At 38.2% G+C, this 18,441-nt stretch overlaps 1 protein-coding gene and 1 long non-coding RNA gene across 2 annotated transcripts; both read left to right on the top strand.

The window, feature by feature from the left end:
* Nucleotides 1-224: 224 nt before the first annotated feature.
* On the top strand, nucleotides 225-17,261 carry LOC110380278 (guanine nucleotide-binding protein-like 1). The gene is made up of 12 exons (XM_064043457.1): nucleotides 225-383; nucleotides 1,325-1,427; nucleotides 1,947-2,088; nucleotides 2,854-3,001; nucleotides 8,697-8,837; nucleotides 9,363-9,570; nucleotides 9,847-10,020; nucleotides 10,735-10,937; nucleotides 12,594-12,709; nucleotides 14,380-14,514; nucleotides 14,862-14,959; nucleotides 15,543-17,261. The coding sequence occupies exons 2-12, from the start codon at nucleotides 1,334-1,336 to the stop codon at nucleotides 15,749-15,751; spliced, it is 1,668 nt and encodes a 555-aa protein (XP_063899527.1). The 5' UTR covers nucleotides 225-383; nucleotides 1,325-1,333; the 3' UTR covers nucleotides 15,752-17,261.
* LOC135119247 (uncharacterized) lies at nucleotides 12,909-13,200 on the top strand. Its single transcript, XR_010278076.1, has 2 exons — nucleotides 12,909-13,112; nucleotides 13,160-13,200. It is a non-coding gene; the product is annotated as an uncharacterized LOC135119247 (long non-coding RNA).
* Nucleotides 17,262-18,441: the final 1,180 nt, after the last annotated feature.

The raw sequence follows: 18,441 nt of genomic DNA, 5'->3' as shown, positions 1-18,441 counted from the left end.
CTTTGACATGGCTCAAAAATCAGACCTCAGGTAACTTTATTCTTTGCGTTCCTTTACATCAGTAACTTTATTATAGTCTCTGATGGAATGACGAATAAAAATTTGATTTTCTGGTATGGAAATAGAATACACTCTTTTGACGGACACTAACTGTCACTGCCATTAATTTAAAAGTTTAATTTTCTTATCTGTGTTGTTGTCTCCTTTTCTCATAGGCAAATGTGTTCAGCTAGAAAGTGACAGCAATTGTTAGAAAAAATACGACAAATTCATGAACGGCTGATCGTGTTAATTTGTTAATTGCTTCAAAAATCTTGGATTTAACTTGTAATTTGCTAAAAAATAGCTGTAATAAGTAAATTCATTTAATCAGCGACTAACAGGTAAGCTTTTCATGTACCTAAAACTACGACAGTCTATGTAATAAACAAGATTTTTATAAAACCGCGTGTTGAAATTCTTAACATAATTTTCTCATATATTTTCGTGTAAACACGGTCAAAACTTAAATTAGCCACAACATAAGGCGTAAAAACTAATATTTGTGACAATCAGCAGTAAAAGTATAGGTTTTGTGTAGTAACGAGGTACTTTAACCGGTTTATTTCAGTGGAATCCCGTTATACCGGGTTGACTCATGTTTCAGGTGTAATTATCACTTTAAAGCTACCATATTCTTTTTAAGAACTTAATAGTACGTATAAGTAAGTGTGTCGAAGATTTTCAACCTTAATAAAGTCGTATTTGTCCAATTCTGTTTGATAAGCAACCTCTTTTCATAAATGGGGTTTGTTTTCCTAAGACGACCCACTGACCCAAATGTCATAAGTTCACTCCGTCCCTAAGACGACACACTGACCGCCTTTTTGTCATCCCACTGTTAGGTACTGGGCTCCTATCAGTCCTCTCACAAAGAATAGAGCATTAAATACCTTGTGCACTTATTGTGAATGTAGGTTGGTGATTTCAGACAACCTTAGGCTAGATGTTTTGAAATGGACAGTGCAATATTTGGTCGAAAATTTAACCTGTATTAGAAAGTGGTTTAATTGATTTTATTTTCAGGTTTCGCACATATAAATTCATATCACTACATGGTATAAAACAAAGTCGCTTTCTCTGTCTCTATATCCCTATGTATTCTTAAATCTTTAAAACTATGCAACAGATTATGATGTGTTTTTTTTTTAATAGATAGAGTGATTGAAGAGGAAGGTTTATATGTATAATAATATCCATCCCCACGTGAAGCTTGGGTGGGTTGCTGGTGTTGTATAACTTGGTGGTCTATATTATCCTCAACTCATGTACATTTTTCTTTCAGTAGTGAAAGATGCCGCAAGCTCGGCGCAAGACGCCCTTCAGTGGGAAAGCTAAAAAGCAACAGCTACAGAGTAAGAAACAGAATAAGACGCTGTTGATGTCCAGTAAGTACTCAGTTATGTTAGCCATTTTGTGTGGTTTTACCTGCGTTCTGAGGAAATTACTATCTTTACTAAAATAAAGTATAGCTTACTAACTGTTATCTAAGGTTCTGTCTGTATTTCTTTCTGCACCAGGATAAAAGTAGGCAGTCAATGTCCTTTGTCCTTCTTCAGTCGCAAAAAAAAACCAGTAAATTTTTACAAAATCTCAATTTTTTAATCAGCCAGTACCATATTTAAACATTACCATTCCAGATATCAATTTCCAAGCTGCAAATGTAACATTTAATTTTCTTTCTTCTTCTTCTTTCGACTTCAGAGTTTTACTAATAAAAGATGAGTTTTACCCATCTTAGTTCTTTCTGGAGCCTTCCGAGCATTAAGCCTGCAGTAACTATTTTGAAAGATCCTAAAGCCTTGACTCCAAAGTCTACAATGCAACCTTGTCGGTTGGCGACAGTTCTATTCTACATTTGTCGGTCTGTACTCTATATTTATTAATTTTATCAATTATTCCCACAGCATCCGGGGGCACAACAGCATACGACGTGGTCTCAGTGAACTACCAACCAAACAAGCGAGGCGGGCGCGATACCAACAGATATGCTCTCAAGTTCTACCGGGAGAACGATGACGAGCTGAGGCTCAAGAAGGAGGATGCACTGTGAGTGCTTTTGAAGTTTAGATAGTCTATACTAATATTATAAAGAGGAAAACTTTGTTTGTTTGGTTGTAATGGATAAACTCAAAAACTACTGGACCGATTTTAAATATTCTTTCACCGTTAGAAAGCTATATTATCTGCGAGTAACATAGGCTATATTTTATCCCGGTGTGGGCAGTAGCTCCCACGGGACGTGGGTGAAACCTCGGGAAAACGGCTAGTGTTTTATAAAAGTAGCCTGCTGTGATAAATGGGGTATATGTTTCCAGCTACTTAAAGCAACTTCAATCACCTGGATGATTGGAACTTTTATTCTCATTTGATTTTTAGGGTTCCTTACCCAAAGGGTAAAACGGGACCCTATTGTTTTCGCTCCTCTGTCCGTCCGTCACCAGGCTGCATCTCATGAACCGTGATAGTTAGAGAGTTGAAATTGTCACAGATGATGTATTTCTGTTGCCGCTATAACAACAAATACTGATTGACTAGATTAAAATAAATATTTTGGGGGCTCCCATACAACGAACGTGATTTTAAATAATGGTACGGAACCCTTCGTGCGCGAGTCCGAATCGCACTTGCCCGGTTTTTTACAGTTGATATTTTACATTACTCCATCTTTATCTTTACCATCAACTTTAAGAGCCATGTTTCATAGCACGCCTTTAATTTTTTACTGATTTTGAAGTCCAAATTTCGTCTTTAGGGTACATGCATACCTACGTTATAGTGATGGCATTTAACAAATAAAACCTTTGTCCACAGAAAAGAACTTCGGCCAGTGTTAGAGAAAGATCTAGAAGTGGACCCTGCGGACTACTTTCCTACCGAGTTGTCATTCCCCAAGAGACCGCCATGGGACTTCAACATGAGTCCCGCACAGCTAGACGCACAGGAGCAGAGGTATTTCAAGGTTAGTCGAAGTTTTTAGAATATTCCAGAAAACTCTAGAAAGTTATAAAGGTTTCCAGAATGTTCTGTTGTATCCTGAGCTGTGTAAGAGACCTTCATGGGACTTCAACATGAGTCCCGCCCAGTTAGACGCACAGGAGCAGAGGTATTTCAAGGTCAGTTTAGTTCTAGAAGTCGCTAGAACATTCTAGATGTTTCTGTCAGGCATTAGAATGTCCCGCTTGGGCTATCATTTCCCAAGAGACCTCCATGGGCTTTAACATGAGTCCCGCACAGTTAGACGCACAGGAGCAGAGGTATTTCAAGGTCAGTGTAGTTCTAGACGTCTCTAGAACGTTCTAGATGTTTCTGTAAGGCTGTAGAATGTCCCGCTTGGGCTATCGTTTCCCAAGAGACCGCCATGGGACTTCAACATGAGTCCCGCACAACTAGATGCACATTAGCAGAGGTATTTCAAGGTCAGTGTAGTTCTAGAAGTTTCTATAAGACTCTAGAATGTCCCGCTTGGGCTATCGTTTCCCAAGAGACCGCCATGGGACTTCAACATGAGTCCCGCACAACTAGACGCACAGGAGCAGAAGTATTTCAAGGTCAGTGTAGTTCTAGATGTTTCTATAAGGCTCTAGAATGTCCCGCTTGGGCTATCGTTCCCCAAGAGACCGCCATGGGACTTCAACATGAGTCCCGCACAACTAGACGCACAGGAGCAGAAGTATTTCAAGGTCAGTGTAGTTCTAGATGTTTCTATAAGGCTCTAGAATGTCCCGCTTGGGCTATCGTTCCCCAAGAGACCGCCATGGGACTTCAACATGAGTCCCGCACAACTAGACGCACAGGAGCAGAGGTATTTCAAGGTTAGTGTAGTTCTAGATAACTCTAGAGGAGGCCTTTGTCGTAACGTAAGACAAGTTGAATAATCGTAGACTAGTAGTTAGGTAGATTGTAAACAGTTCTGTATCGGATTTCAACAATAAAGGCTTTTTATTTTATTTTTCTTATATCATCATCATCTCAGCCATAGGACGTCCACTGCTGAACATAGGCCTCCCCCTTAGATCTCTCCTCCATCTTTTTTATATATGTAGTTATAGAAATTACTAGAAGGTTCTAGATTGGTCTAAAACTTTGAAAATATGTACTATGGGGGCCATTTAAGCCTGCCCATTTTTTTTTTCGCTTAAATCTGGCGGCGGTGCAAAACCGCGCCCTCTTACAGATTACACGTATAAGGAGAGAGATAATACAATTATAGAATATAGAGATAAGAATATATAGATGGGATAATTTGTCACAATACTTCTTTCATTATAATAATCTTGCCATACGTGTTAGAGGGCTATTAATAATTATTAAATAATATTAATACATATATCCGCGAGAAAATCCGTAAAAGTAATTTGATTTAAATGTCTAATATTCGCGAGTGTATTTAAGTGTCAGATATCAACAAGATAATTTAATTAGTTGCTACTGCCGTGCGTAGCTTAGTGCCTTGGTGATATTACCTGTTTTTGAGGATTTTCATGAACGAAGTATTTAAACTTGGCGTGCGACTTTCGCTCTGGGGTTATCTTCAGAATCGCTGTCACTCCTCACCGATCCCCTCGAAATACATATAGAGAGTTGCTACCTAATTGCTACCAGCTGCGATTAGTTGCTATCAATGGCTACGTACCCACGTGGTTTTGAAGATATTCAGCACCTACTTTTGTTCTGTTAAGAAACGGCGCAAAAGTATTGAGTTTTTTTTTTTCAACCGGAGTTGCTACCCTTACATTTTGGACCCCATCGAATTTGCGGATAAAAAGATAAAAAAAATGAGTTTTTGCGCCTTGTAAGAACAAGTTAGCAAGCAGACATTATTTATTGCTTGCAGAGAGACACTGTCCGGCTTTGGATCAGGTGCCAAGAAGAGATAGAGAGAGGAGGGAAGGGTCTTGGAAGAAAGATCCTCAGCATTCCTCGTCTCATTTCAGAGACCAACCATCAACGCATGGTGGACATCTACCAAGAAGCAAACTTCTTCACGACAACAAGAGTATTTTCTGAAGACTACGACGTGCTTTACACAGATCGAGACTGCACATAGAGAACAAAATGACTAGCGGAGGTGCCATAACGGAAAACCACCTAAGAAATTAGCTTGCCAAAATACCGGTGAGCGGGGGACCAGGAATGTTACTGTCTTCGCCTTCATACGCCTTCTTTGGACCGGATCATTTTTGTAATACCAAAAATCGTTGACGGAAGTCTCAAAGAACCCAAACGCCTCCTTAGGTTGTGGCCCTAGCTCACTTTGTTGTTGTTACTTGGAGAATTAATATTGTATTGCATAGAAAATAAGTGATTTGTTCGCAACTGATTTCGCCGGAGCTGTGACAAAGTCGTGGTGGCCTAGTGGGTAAAGAACCAACCTCTCGAGTATGAGAGAGTGGGTTCGATTCTAGGTCAGCCAAATACCAATGCAACTTTTCTAATTTGACACCAACGGCTGATAAAAAGGTGAAGGAAAACATCTTGAGGAAACCTGGACTATTAAGTCTGAAATCAGCAACCCGCATTGAGCAAGCGTGGTGATTAATGCTCAATCCTTCTCCGTGTGAGAGGAGGCCGCATCGCAGCCGTGGGACGATAAAAAAAAGGCTGTTACAGTGTGACAATGATCGAGGAAGGTAACATACCGTCCAGTGAGTCGAAGGTTGGGTGTGTCCCTATCTGTGATCCACCGTAATGTTACACGGTACAAGCAGACGGGGTATTTCGTGAGGAGGCGGGGTCAAGGCAGGAATCATGCAACTAGTAGATGAACGCTTTATAAGGGTGTAAACTTTGAGAACGCGTAGGACGTCCACCAACGAGGTGGACAGACGACCTTATAAAGGTCGCCGTAGACGCTGGATGCAGGTCGCCTCCAACAGGTATCTGTGGAGATCTAAGGGGGAGGCCTATGTTCAGCAGTGGACGTCCTATGCCTGAGATGATGATGATGAAACTTTGAGAAATCGTCGTCAAACTGCAGTTCAGACCTGAAATCTTTTGGAAGAAGTGTGTTATGTGCGTGGTACTGAACGAACAGTAAGAAGACGGTTAAACGAAGCCGGTTTAAAGTTCGTACGTGCCAGATAAAGCGCCCAAGCTTGAGGTATGCCATCGAGTTACAAGATTAGCGTTTGCTCGTCAACACCAAAATTGGTCTGAAGAATGGAGTCAAGTTTTATTCTCTGATAAAAGCCGATTTTATGTAAATTTCCTCGACGGAACGGAAAGGATGTAGAGGCATTGAAGAGAACGCTACCGTCAAGCCTCGCCTGACGTCTCTCCGGTGGTGTCCGATTGCCGTCCTATCGCTCTATGAGAGTGAAGGAATAGTGAGTGCACCTGTGTACAAGCAAATGTGCGTGCACTATAATATGTCCTGCGCAGCTGGCTGATCTTCTTACATGAGAACAGCCGCCGTAGCCGATAATCGGCTAGGAGGACATCATCTCCATCAAGCAAATTTTACCGAAACGGTGTCATACGGTGGAGGGTTCGGAGGTGGCATTACTTTATTAGCGTGCTTGCTGGCTTTAGTCATCATTGACGGAGGTTCTCTGCACATCGATACATCACAGAGGTCTTAGAACCCTATGTAATGCCTACACTACACCACTAAGGCCCGGTTGTTCGAAGCTCGGTTACGTCAAGGTTGGGGTTAAATTCTAGTTACAGTAAAATTAACAGGGTTTAAATTCAAAAAGCGTTGTTGAAGTACCAGTTAGTTTAACGAACGTTAAAATTTCATAATCAAAACGTCAAATTAACCGTGGTCAAAATTGACAACGGTAAAATTTTTTACTTTAACTTTACCGTAACGTATGAACAACCGGGCCTAAGGCGGGGGACATCGTGGAGTACGTGCGTCAGAAGCTGAAGTACGCCCCGAAAGCCGCTGGAATCATAACGCCAACTTCAAGGCGTTCGTGGTCCGAGTGCCGACGTGTTTCCTGCACCTCGTGTTGGATGAGAACTTCTGGTCACAGGACGAGGTGTTCTGTCGCTTCCGCGGACAAGTGCCACAGAACCGCACAGTGACATAGTGCATAGTGAAGTGTTACTAACTTAGATTTAAGTTTTTTAGGTACTAGCAATTTTGTATAATAGAATATGTATGTATGTTAGTCTTTAAGGAATTTTATATGGGCCAAAGCAGCCTGAAAATAAAGGTATTCAAATTCTTTATTTTGTCCATGCAGCCTGAAAATTCTTTATTTCAGACTTATTTTGTCCATATTTTGTTAGTAATACAATAATACTTAAAATCTATGTTAGTAAACTTATTTTAATGTATGTAATCAAAATTAATTGATTTGAAAATTTTGTGTTTATGCACGATAATGCACGTCCCCCTGCTCGCGTGGTTACCGAATACCTTAGCGAAATCGAAATTACCCAAATGAACTGGCCAGCACGATCACCATACATGTATCCAATAGAGCATGTCTAGGACATGATTGATCGAAGGGTAAGGGAGAAGATTCCACCTCCCAGGAATGTTAAGAGCAGAAGTTGGCGCTGGTCTGGTCAGAGAGTTGGTCAACTTACCCCAAGAAATGATCGCGAGTGTCATTATGTATGAGTATGGGCAGAGGCATTCAAGGTTTCATTAGAGTCCGCGGAGGCAATACAAGGTATAAATTACGTTTTTTTTTAAGCTTTCCCATAGTAAATTAATTTTTAAATTAATGTCATTATTTGTTTTTTTTTTGTATTTTTATATTTGTTTTTAATAAAATTTAAGCCTAGTTTCACTTATGTCACACGTATATCATGTAAGCAAGCTCAAATTAAATGAAAAACATGCATTAACCTATCGTGTGTTTTAGACGTGGATCCACGCGAGACACAATTAATCTTCTATTGTTCTCTAATTAGCGGCATTCAAGAGGTTAAAAGCTACTATTTTGAAATAAAACTGTCTTTTTTGTGTTCATTAATTCCAGCATGTGAATGTATCGCAAATTACACAATGTCTTGTAATTGCAAAAAATCTTAATTGTTTTGTATTTCATTAATTATTTCAAGGTGTCCCGACATTATTTAATTCATTATGTAAATCAATGACAAATGTCAAAATAAAAATATATTACTGTCATGTGTTTTTTTTTATTACTTAACAATCCATCCTCACTTGTACCATTAGAAAACAACTATAAATTATTACGAAATTTATAATTTAAGTGATTTTATATTATGTACAAAATACATTCCCTTTGCGAAAAAAAGAAGAGGGGGTAAAAAAAATATAAAAAAAAACTAATAGCAAGATCATAATAGGTAGTTAATTTATCGATTTCTGAACATATTTTTTACATTTTTAAATGTTAAAGTCGAAAAAGAAAAATAGATGGCCCACGATATCGGGCACAGGGTCCAAGATTATATTTCTTTGACCTTTTGTTTTCTTAAATCCAGTGGCGAAATTCGGTACTCGTATTTTGCAAACTCAACTACCTCTAGCGCCTGGACTCTTTTGAAAAATGTATTTAAGAAAAACTAGTTTTTTACATAAACCTCTTAGAATAGACCTTCAAAAGTTACTTTCTGAAATCAAAACGAATCATGTCTTTTTATAAGAATCAGCTATTCAGCAATTCTGACAAACTGTATCTCATCTCCCCTCGACACGACTAACGGTTTTCATCAAATCCCCACAGAATTACGTCGACACACTCCAAGCTTCTGAACACTGGAAGGACATGTCTTACTTCGAGCTGAACTTGGAGACTTGGAGACAGCTGTGGAGAGTTCTAGAAATGTGCGATATACTGCTACTTATTGTGGATGTTAGATACGCTGTGAGTAGTTTTATATAGATGACTTGTTACTTTTTGCAAAACTAGGTATTGGTGGTTTCAACGGTGTTTTTTGGGAACTACTGCTTCTATCCGGATAAAAAGTAGCTTAAGTTCTTTCTTAGACTTTGGACTATATATGTCCAAAATTAATCCAATGTGTCCAAAAGTATTCGATTCCAGTTCAGCCAAGTACCAATGCAACTTTTCTAAGCTTGTTTGTACTTTCTAAGTATATCTTGGACACCAACGGCTGATGAAAAGGTGAAGGAAAACATCTTGAAGAAACCCGCATTGAGCAAGCGTGGTGATTAATGCTCAATCCTTGTCCGTGTGAGAGGAGGCCTGTGCCCAACAGTGGGGCGATAAAAAGGCTGTAACAGTGTCCAAAATTTCATTAAAATTGGTTCAGTAGTTTTTGTTTTCAAATCGGTCCTTTAGCTTCCAAAGATTAACTCGTTCTAGCAATAAAACTCTTCACCTTTATAACATTAGTATAGATTTATTTTTACCTAAATCCTCTTCCAGGGCATGATGTTCCCCCCCTCCCTGTACTCGTACATCCAAGAACAGAACAAGCACATGATCCTCGTGCTGAACAAGATAGATTTAGTTCCTCCATCGGTGGCGGCGGCATGGAAGCAATACTTGACAGAAACGTGTCCCGCGCTCACCGTGCTATACTTTACTTCCTGTGTCGCTTACAACCTTACTGGGAACACCGCTGATAAGGCCGGTAAGTCCATGAAAAAAAGCAACAAAGGTCTGTCTGTGAAATTGTCTAAAAGTTCGTAAGTCTGGGTATAAATGTGTCTATCTATCGATTTGTAGTTCTATTTAGTATTTGTCTGTCTATCTTTATTGCACACATAAACACACTTTGAAACATCGATAAAGAGAGATTATTAGAAATTAAACAAATACCTTTTATACTTACAGAAAAAATACTCCGAATAAATCACTTTCTATCTTTGTTTTTTTTTTATATATTTCTTCTTTATTTTGACATCAGGTCTACAAATCCGCCGTCGCAAAGGCAAGCAGCGCATGTGTGTAGAAGGTGCTACTAAGATCTTAGAAGCCTGCAAAGAGATCGTGAAGGGAGAAGTAGACCTGTCTTCTTGGGAGAAGAAGATTAAAGAAGAGACTGATGTGGAGTTCGATTACGATGAAGCGGCTACAGTTGGTGAGTAGAACATAGCTTGCTAATTATCTGCCTAGCCTTTTCGTAAATATGTTGGGGTAGGCTTCCACTCTTACCAGATGTATCTGACCTCCTTTATCCAGTTGCCAGGACAACCCAATACTCCTAGGTAAGATGGTTGTCTGACTAACTGGCTTCTGACGACCCGTAACGACTGCCAAGGATGTTCAATGACAGCCGAGACCTACAGTTTAACGTGCCATCCGAAACACAGTCATTGGTGTCTAAGATATACTTAGAAAGTACATACAAACGTAGAAAAGTTGCATTGGTATTGGTACTTGCCTGAACTGGAATCGAACCGGTTGGTTCTTTACCCACTAGGCCATTAAGACTATGTAAAGTATGAGTTAGGTAAATCCTTTTTTTTATATAACGTTCATACCCTCTTTAAGGTAGATGAATACACAAAGTTTCAGTCTTTATATAAACCGTTTTTAGGGTTCCCTACCCAAAGGGTAAAAAGGGACCTTATTGTTTTCGCTCCTCTGTCCGTCCGTCACCAGGCTGTGTCTCATGAACCGTGATAGTTAGAGAGTTGAAATTTTCACAGATTTTCGATATTTCTGTTGTCGCTATAACAACAAATACTGAAAACTAGAATAAAAAAAAATAAATATTTTGGGGGGCTCCCATACAACAAACGTGATTTTTTGTCCGTTTTATATATATTATATAATCTTCTATTTTTTTCAGGTGAAACAATCCTAGAGAAACCCGACACGTCCTACTACAGTCACGAGCGGTACAAGTCGGGCGTCCTATCGATCGGTTGTGTCGGCCAGCCCAATGTGGGCAAGTCGTCGCTGCTGAACGCTCTGATGGGCCGCAGTGTCGTGTCCGTGTCCAAGACTCCCGGACACACTAAACACTTCCAGACTATCTATTTGACACCACAGGTGAGAATAAGTAGGTTTGTCCACGTCCGATAAGTCGGTGACCGATTTTTTGTAGGATGAAAATATAACACACTGATCGGTCGGACAATCCAAAAATCGGCTCAATTATATCTGTCCTACAAAAAATTGGTCCGATTATCGGTCCTATAAAAAATCGGACGTGGGCTTTACACTTCATAGAAAATGTCGGTCAAAGATTTCTAACAAGAATGTCCTACAAAAAATCAGTCCTACAAAAGGTTGGTCCGATCATCTATCCTATAAAAAGTCGGCCGTGGGTTCGATACAAGTCGGGCGTCCTATCGATCGATTGTGTCGGCCAACCCAATGTCGGCAAGTCGTCGCTGCTGAACGCTCTGATGGGCCGCAGTGTCGTGTCGGTGTCCAAGACTCCCGGACACACTAAACACTTTCAGACTATTTACTTGACGCCACAGGTAAGATTGCATCCGATAAGTCGGTGTCCGATTTTTTGTAGGATGAAAATATAACACACAGATCGGTCGGACAATCTTAGTTACAACATTCTACAAAAAATCGGTCCGACAATCCATCCTACAAGAAATCGATCCGATTTATCCATCCTACAAAAATCGGTCCGATTCCCTGTCCTACACAAGATCGGTCCGAAAATCCGTCCTACAAAGAGTCGGGCGTCCTATCGATCGGTTGTGTCGGCCAACCCAATGTCGGCAAGTCGTCGCTGCTGAACGCTCTGATGGGCCGCAGTGTCGTGTCGGTGTCCAAGACTCCCGGACACACTAAACACTTCCAGACTATATATTTGACGCCACAGGTGAGAATAAGTAGGTTTGTCCACGTCCGATAAATCGGTGTCCGATTTTTTGTAGGATGAAAATGTAACACACTGATCGGCCGGACAATCTTAGTCACAACATCCTTCAAAAAATCGTTCCGATAAACCGTCCTACAAAAAATCGGTGCGATTTATCCATCCTACAAAAATCGGTCCAGTCATGTCCTACAAGTCGGCTGTTTGTGCGATACAAGTCGGGCGTCCTATCGATCGGTTGTGTCGGACAGCCCAATGTCGGCATATATATATGGGCCAAATTGCCCATATAGGCAAATTTTCTGCACAGCTCGCCCATGTCTGACTTTTTGTACGACAGATAAACACCGATTTTTAGTAGGAGGAATACAAAACATACCGATCATACAAAAATTCAGTCATAAAATTTTTGTAATGACGTTCTACAAAAAAATCGGTACGATTATATCTGTCAGCAAGTCTGACACCAGTCTAACCAAGGGGTATTGGGTTGCCCGGGTAACTGGGTTGAGGAGGTCAGATAGGGCAGTCGCTCCTTGTGGCACACTGGTACTCAGCTACATCCGGTTAGACTGGAAGCCGACCCCAACATAATTGGGAAAAAGGCTCGGAGGATGATGAACATTTTAGAAATGTCGTTCTACAAAAAATCTGTACGATTATAATCTGTCTTACAAAAATGTTGGGGTTGGCTTCCAATCTCACCGAATGAAGCTGAATTTTTGCTCCTCAACCCAGTTACCCGGGCAACCCAATACCTCTCAGTAAGACTGGCTTCTAAATACCCGTACCGACTGCCAGGAAGAGATTATTCATAGAGTTATACTATTTATCAGAGCTATATAATATTATTCTGTTCCCAGGTACGTCTATGCGACTGTCCCGGTCTGGTTTTCCCGTCTAAAGTGCCCCGGCCTATACAGATTCTGATGGGTTCTTACCCTATCGCGCAGCTGAGGGAGCCATACACCGCCATCAGGTAATTATAAAGTCTTACACACCAACCACGGGGATATTTATTATAGTTTTCATACATTGTATTTGGCTACATTTTTGTTCGATCAGAAAATGAGTGGAATCAATCAAACCACTTTTTGACCTTGATAAAAAAAACTTCATTAAAAATATTGTCTCTCTCTCTAATCGCCAAAAAGAGTCTTCACAGAAGTCAGAAATGATCAGAATTATAGTTCGGCCGTTCAGAGAATGCGTTCCTGACACCTATCAGTTAGTCAGGACTAGTGATGGGCACAACATAACACTGAGTTCGTTACCGTTCCTCCAAAATGAACCGCCGCATTATTTTAAGATTATTTTCGTTTTAAATTGGCGGAATCATTTAAAATTTATATTTTAGTTATTTAAGTGGAAACCAAAAAAAGGTAATATTCATATAATAAAATCGTTTTATTTATTCTTTGTTACAAAGTTACAATCTGTATTTCTATGCAATAAAGTAAGTACATTGAATTGAATGTGCGTACAGAATATTAATCAGACTCCGATTCGCTTGAGGAGGTGGTGTCTTCATCATCATCTATTAGGTATTATCAATAACAGAATCAATCCTGATATCTCGGTCAAAATCTTCCAAAATCAGGTTTTTAGTCTTTGCGCACGAAACGACAACAGACGACTATTTAGCGTCACAAAATGACGGCCCATGATGCCATTTGGGGTTACCATTTTCAACCTAAATAGAAAAATGCTACTTTCTTTAGCGCGTTCAGTTTGATCATAGTTTTATTTTTATGTTTCATAAAAGTTATCTTATAGTCCATTATTTTCAAATTCTTAAAAAGAAAAACAAAACGTATTATTTTATATTATAAGTATAACTGTATAAGAACCATCGACTTATAAGAACAGATTACGATACTTGCCTGTTATTTTTAGCACAGCACTACAAATATAAAGCGCTGACATAACCTTGTAATAGCGCAGTATAGATTTAGAAAAATATTGTTTACCAAGTTATTTGACACTCAATTTGGCACAAAATTACAACATTCATTGATTATTATTGATATAATAATGTTGTTTTAATGCTCATCAATTGTTAAAACGATAAACAACCAGCAAAAATATTTTTATCGTACTGCAACGCCATTACAAAGTTACGTCGTCAGTTCAATCGCGATGTGTCAGGAACGCATTCTCTGAGCGGCCGAACTATACCAATAAAATTTACCAGTAAAATAAAAGTTTTACAAGCTGTTTTAGGGTTCCGTACCCAAAGGGAACGGGATCCTATTGTTTTCGCTTCTCCGTCCGTCCGTCTGTCACTAGGCTGTATCTCATGAACCGTGATAGTTAGAGAGTTGAAATTTTCACAGATGATGTATTTCTGTTGCCGCTATAACAACAAATATTGAAAACTAGAATAAAATAAATATTTTGGGGAGCTCCCATACAAAAAATGTGATTTTTTTGCTAATTTTATAAATAATGGTACGGAACCCTTCGTGCGCGAGTCCGACTCGCACTTGGCCGGTTTTAGTTTTTGTTTTCAATAACTTTTTTCCCTCAGCTTTTGGTCAGTTGAATTTAAACTTGTTTTGAGGTATCTGACGTTTTGCGCATTTACGGTAAACACGTTGTATACTCCAATTTGTTTATAAACTTGTTGATATGTACGTTTGTCCCCAGATATATAGCAGAACGGCTGGACTTACCCAAGTTGCTGCGTATAGAGCACCCGGAAGGAGACGACAGCTGGTCGCCGCGGGACATCTGCGACGGATGGGCTAAGAAGCGCAGTTATTTCACTGCTAAAGCGGCCAGGTATGTACACAGTAACATAGTACATAGTTAATTACAATTTTTTATGTACTTTCTAAGTATATCTTAGACACCATTGACTGTGTTTCGGATGGCACGTTAAACTGTAGGTCCCGGCTGTCATTGAACATCCTTGGCAGTCATTACGGGTAGTCAGAAGCCAGTAAGTCTGACACAGGTCTAACCAAGGGGTATCGGGTTACCCGGGTAACTGGGTTGAGGAGGTCAGGTAGGGCAGTCGCTCCTTGTGGTACACTTGGTACTCAGCTGCATACGGTTAGACTGGAAGCCGACACCAACATAGCTTGGGAAAAAGGCTCGGAGGATGATGATGTATTGTTAAATTCCAGGTTAGACACATACAGAGCAGCTAATAGTTTATTAAGGATGGCGCTGGACGGCAGGATTTGTCTATGGTTGAGGCCGCCCGGATTCGCTGAAAATAGAGGTCAGTATTTTCACTTTAATATTATGTAGGTAGGTAGTTATGTATTAAAGTTGGATAAAAGAATAATATAAATAAATATTTAATTTGTCATGGTATGGGCATGCAATGAGGAGGGATGATACGCATGCAACAAAGTGTGTGCTAAGTATGAATGTAGATGGATGGAGAGGAAGAGGAAGACCTAAGAAAAGATGGATGGATTGCCTGAAAGATGTCATGAATAGGAAGGGAGTGAGTGTCAGTATGACGAGAGACAGGGGAAAATGGAAGAGGAAGATATATTGTGCCGACCCCAAATAAAATTGGGAACAGGGCAGGAGAAAGAAAAAGAAATAAATATTTAATTCAATTCTTGATGGTTACTCACTAATTGAGCAACTCACACTTAATCAATATTATAAACTTCCATTCATGTTTTTTTTTTTTTCAAATTTTCTTATAAATTAGTAACTTTTATTCCAAATTTTTTTTTAATCATGATGACGATTTTCGGCAGGAAATATTATAGTGCACGCACATTTGCTTGGACACAGGTGCACTCACTATTCCTTCACTCTCAACAAAAATCTAATTACATTTTCAGAAAAATACGAAAACTGCGAAGAAATAAAATACGTCAAATGGGTGCGAGCTATCACCGATGACACCACACTCAAGTCAGACGATCTGAACACGTCAGAGTCAGACGGGGACAGACATTCTGATAGTTCTGACGCGGATGATGACAGCAGTGACGATGATGAGACGGCCGCCATTGCGAACAAATTCGCGGCGTTAGCTGGTGATGACTGAAAAAATGATGAAATTTTCGTCATTAACGTGAAATATCTTTGTTTGTTGTATGATTTTAATACGTATTTTTTTGTGTTAAATAATTATACCATTCTACCTATTTAAAAATAAAAATATAAACTGAATTCGTTGATTTTAAGTCAGTTGTTAAAATAAGACATTTTCGATCCTATAGTGTCAAACTTAAGGTTTGATTTAAATTAATAAAACGAAAAGCCAATATCAGCCAAAATTTTGATAAACTACTAGTTACAAAAGTCAAACAGATGCTAGATATTATTTTTTAGTAATTTAGGTAACACTTGATCATATTCATTTGGTAACAAATAGAGTGAAAGATTTTTTTAAATCGGTTCAATAGTTTCGGAGCCTTTACAAACAATGCAATGTTTCACAATTATATATTTTAACTTAATTTTATTTTAAGACAATAATTATAGTTTTTAATGCAGCTTATTAATATTATTATGTCGTTGTTAATATAGCAGCTAATGCTATTTGTATCCTATACTAGTTTCTCACGCGGTTGCACTCGCGTTTATTCACCTAAATCAGCCAGTATAAGTTTCAGACAGACATTTCTTTGTTTTTATGCTGGTATTTTTCATTCCTTTAATACCTGCCATACTTAAATCTAGTATTATTATTAATACTGGCTGTTTTATTTGTCCGGGTAACTGGGTTGAGGAGGTTAGATAGGCAGTCGCTCCTTGTGGCACACTGGTACTCAGCTGCATCTGGTTAGACTGGAAGCCGACCCCAACATAGTTGGGAAAAGGCTCGGGAGATGATATAACTGTTTTAGTTCTTCTATGGTACGAGTGTACACACTTTATACCCCGAAGTTGCTCTGTAAAATTGAGAATTGTTATGTTATCAATAAAAATAATCACATCAGTGGCTTAAAAATAAATATTTAAGTATATTCACTTCTATTGAATATTTATAAAAACATGCATTTACTATCCCATGTTAAAGTTTAAAGTGCGACTTAAGGTGAATGCATCGACTGGTAGCGGGCAGTTCAGATATAAAACGTTTTTTTTTTGAAGTTTTATCTAAGTTAACATCTATTACGAGGTATTTGAATTGCTTACAACCTTTCGGAGTTAAAAAGGACATCAGTTTATTCCTTTCCTTTCTAGAACATAAAAAAATCACTTTATACCTATTTGAATTTCCTTCTCTATCAGAGTGAGTATTCACCTTATAATGCACTTACATGTCTCTAACGCTTTTTAATGTGATAATGAGCTTTCTAGGTTTTTATTATGTTAAATATTAATTATTTTATGGATTACAAAATAGTTTTTCTTTGGTATACTTCTAGTACACTTATTTATCAGATAAATACGATTTACCTTACTTTGACATAGAAAACAATTTGTAATCCATAAAATTGAGTTTTTAGTAACTGTCCTAATAAATTATTATTCTTATAACGATTCTAGTATAGTTAATATTTTGTACGTCCCATTATATTATCTTGAATAAATTATTTGATATTTAATCTGTATTTCACTTTTACTTCTTTGCCAGTCGTTACGGGTAGTCAGAAGTCAGTAAGTCTGACAACCAGTCTTACCTAAGGGTATTGGGTTGCCCGGGTAACTGGGTTGGCAAGTAACAAGGAGGCAGTCGCTCCTTGTAAAACCGCATCCGGTTAGACTGGAAGCCGACCTCAACATAGTTGGGAAAAGCCTCGGGAGATGATCTAAGCGCTCGAAGTACTTATTTATTCCGAAAGCAAGTGATAAATAAATATGTAGGTAAGTATATTTTCATAAAATTTTATTCGTCATAATTCATTACAAAACATATAAATATAATAATTTCTTATAAATGACATTTTCTATACTTACTTACAATTTACAACGATTATACATTCTTATACACTTCGGTATTGCAACAATGCTATATAATTTTTGCATTTTTTCATAATATTGTTAATTCAATACAATATTTTGGCTTTTTAACTATTACGGAAGGCACCATTTAAATACTATAACGATAACCGAACCATTTTCAGTTGTCAAATCGCCGTGACCAATGGGCGGCAAGTATACGGCTGGTTATGGTTTGGTTATCGTTATAGTAAAATGGTGCAAATGTGCTAATGTAATAAAATGTATTAAAGGATATAAAAAGCAGTCTAGATTTTCTCGACTTTGGTTGTTTTTATTAAAACAAAAATACTAGAAAAGTTAATATTTTTGATAGAGCCTCCATACTTTCAGTCAAATTTTTTAAGTCAAAACACTTTTTTACTAACTTTTAATATTTGTACATATTTTTATGGCATTTTAAACCTATTCAAATCATTGTGCGCGCAAGCAAACAAATTGTGCATTCTTATATGGCAGTTCACAATTAATTATATAAAAAAAAAAATCTTAAAAAAATAATTGCAAAAAATAAAAATATTCCATTACACTGGAATGTGCAAAATATATTTAATTTATTGACTTAAATAAAATAAAACTTAAATACACAGTGTATACAGATTTGCATAGATTTTCTATTAAATATTTTAATTTAAATAATAATAAAATTGACATGTATTTGTGTGCAGTCAGCAACATTTGTGCACAACTTTCAACAATATTAATCTCTAAGGTTCAAAAAAGGGGGCAAAGAAGTTCTTTAAAATTGGGTTCGATAAGTTCTTTTTTTATTTCATTACATTTATA

The sequence above is a fragment of the Helicoverpa armigera genome, chromosome 31 (assembly GCF_030705265.1).
Source record: "Helicoverpa armigera isolate CAAS_96S chromosome 31, ASM3070526v1, whole genome shotgun sequence".
Classification (NCBI taxonomy): domain Eukaryota; kingdom Metazoa; phylum Arthropoda; class Insecta; order Lepidoptera; family Noctuidae; genus Helicoverpa; species Helicoverpa armigera.
Note: the sequence above shows the minus strand (reverse complement) of the source record. Positions and strands in the feature narration are given on the sequence as shown.

Coding starts and splice junctions, on each gene's coding strand:
- LOC110380278 (XM_064043457.1), top strand. CDS start 1,334: ATGCCGCAAGCTCGGCGCAAGACGCCCTTCAGTGGGAAAGCTAAAAAG. Junction 3,002..8,696: donor AGGAGCAGAGGTATTTCAAG/GTTAGTCGAAGT, acceptor AAATCCCCACAG/AATTACGTCGACACACTCCA. Junction 14,515..14,861: donor TTCACTGCTAAAGCGGCCAG/GTATGTACACAG, acceptor GTTAAATTCCAG/GTTAGACACATACAGAGCAG.